General features: G+C 56.6%; 1 protein-coding gene across 1 annotated transcript in view; it reads right to left on the reverse strand.

The window, feature by feature from the left end:
* Positions 1-282: 282 nt before the first annotated feature.
* The window catches only part of GLTP (glycolipid transfer protein), a 1,644-nt gene continuing 335 nt past the window's right edge, over positions 283-1,591 (reverse strand). The window contains exons 2-4 of the mRNA XM_009587147.1: positions 1,436-1,569; positions 944-1,094; positions 283-628 (exon numbers count right to left, since the gene is read on the reverse strand). Of these exons, the coding sequence (XP_009585442.1) occupies positions 575-628; positions 944-1,094; positions 1,436-1,494 (264 nt within the window). The 5' untranslated portion in view covers positions 1,495-1,569 and the 3' untranslated portion in view covers positions 283-574. The remainder of the gene's footprint in view (positions 629-943; positions 1,095-1,435; positions 1,570-1,591) is intronic.

The following is a 1,591-nucleotide window of genomic DNA, read 5'->3' on the forward strand; positions in this document are numbered from 1 at the left end:
CACCCGGGCGCCCATCGGTGGGCGAGGGGCATCGGGCGCTGGCCAGCACATGGCAGGTACCGGGCGCAGTACGGCCAAGGGTGCAGCGGTGCAGTCTGAGAGTCAGGGCAGAGCCAAAGCAGCATCGGTGGGACGCTGACGCCAGCCACGCTTCATTCCCCGTACCATGGTAGACACAAACCCGGCGGTTAGCACTAGAAACACTTGTTTTTCCTCTTTAGTACAAAAGTTTGGGAAATCCTACGATGACATGGGCTACAATTGTTTTATTGCCGTATTCTCAATAGAAAATTCATTTTCTTTTTTTTTAAGAAAACAGGTTATCCACTGCAGATCCAGATGAGAATCAAAGTCACCTGACAGCCGGCAGCCGCCCCAGCTGCCTCAGTGATTAAGACACAGGTAGCACCCGTCACACCTTATTTAAGCCCTGCCAGTCCCGTGCGAGCCTTAGGCTTTGTAGCTCAGCTCGGCGTTCATCTTTGCGTACATCTCATAAATTGCATCCAGGATGGGGGTGACCCTCGAGAGAAACTGATGAATCTTCTCTATGCTTTCCTCCTCTTTGACTTCTTTACCCTTCTCTAACGCCTTCAGCAAATCCGATTTGTACGGAATAGTCCGAGCCCTATAAAACAGGGGAAGAAGCTGTAAGGCTCCCATAAACCCAAAGTCCTCCCCATCCCACATGCAGGACCCCAGTTTGGGTTGTTCCTGAGTGCCTCCAAGCGCCCGGAGGCCCCGTGGCATCCCCATTTGGGATGTTGGCTGGACGCTCGGAGAAGCAGGGATGCACAAAGAGGGTCCCCTGGAAATACTGCTCAAAATAGATCAGCAGCTTCCCATCTTTCCAAGCCCTTATTCCCCTAAAACACAGGGCAACTAAGGGAGCAGCTGAGCTTAAAGAAAAGCTGTTTTCCTCCACAGAAATGTGAAAGCTCACCGTGAAGAGCTTCTGCAGCATCCAGCCATGGTATTTCTTCAGCGCGATCTCATAAGCCTTCATGGCGTTCACTCGGATGAGGTTCGGATGCTCCTCGTCACGCTCACCGTCAGAGATGCTCTGCAGCAGAACCAGCATGAACTTCAGGCCCCTGTGAGAAGAGCGGAGATGTCAGGGTGGGGAAGGGGATGCTGCTTCCCAGCCTCCGGCACGTATCCCCCAAGTCCGGCGCATCCGGGCGCCCCAAAAACCCCCAGCCCTGGCAGCACACCCTCCCCACAGGGCTGATGCCTGCCCCTGTGTGTTCCTGCTCGTGCAGCCAGTGCGCCGGGCTGTGCTCCCCAAAATGCAGCACCCCAAGCTGCCCCGGCCAGACCCAGCCTGAAGGGACCAGCCAGACCCACGCTCTCCGCAGCAGCCTCCGGCCGGCGTTGGACAGGCTCCCCACGTGCCGGGACACAGCCCGGAGCAGCCCCCCACGCTGTGAGTCACCTTTTCAACCACATCAGCGCCAGCGTCGCACCCGTCTTGGGCCAGGCCGAGCCGTGCATCTCCTTCTCCACCTCCAGGATGTTCTGCAGCGTTTTGAACTTCGCGGGGTTGGAGTCGTAAACCGCCCGGATTTTCTGAGAAGGCAGAGAAAGGGGG

Source organism: Fulmarus glacialis, unplaced genomic scaffold (genome assembly GCF_000690835.1).
Source record: "Fulmarus glacialis isolate BGI_N327 unplaced genomic scaffold, ASM69083v1 scaffold29071, whole genome shotgun sequence".
Lineage (NCBI taxonomy): Eukaryota > Metazoa > Chordata > Aves > Procellariiformes > Procellariidae > Fulmarus > Fulmarus glacialis.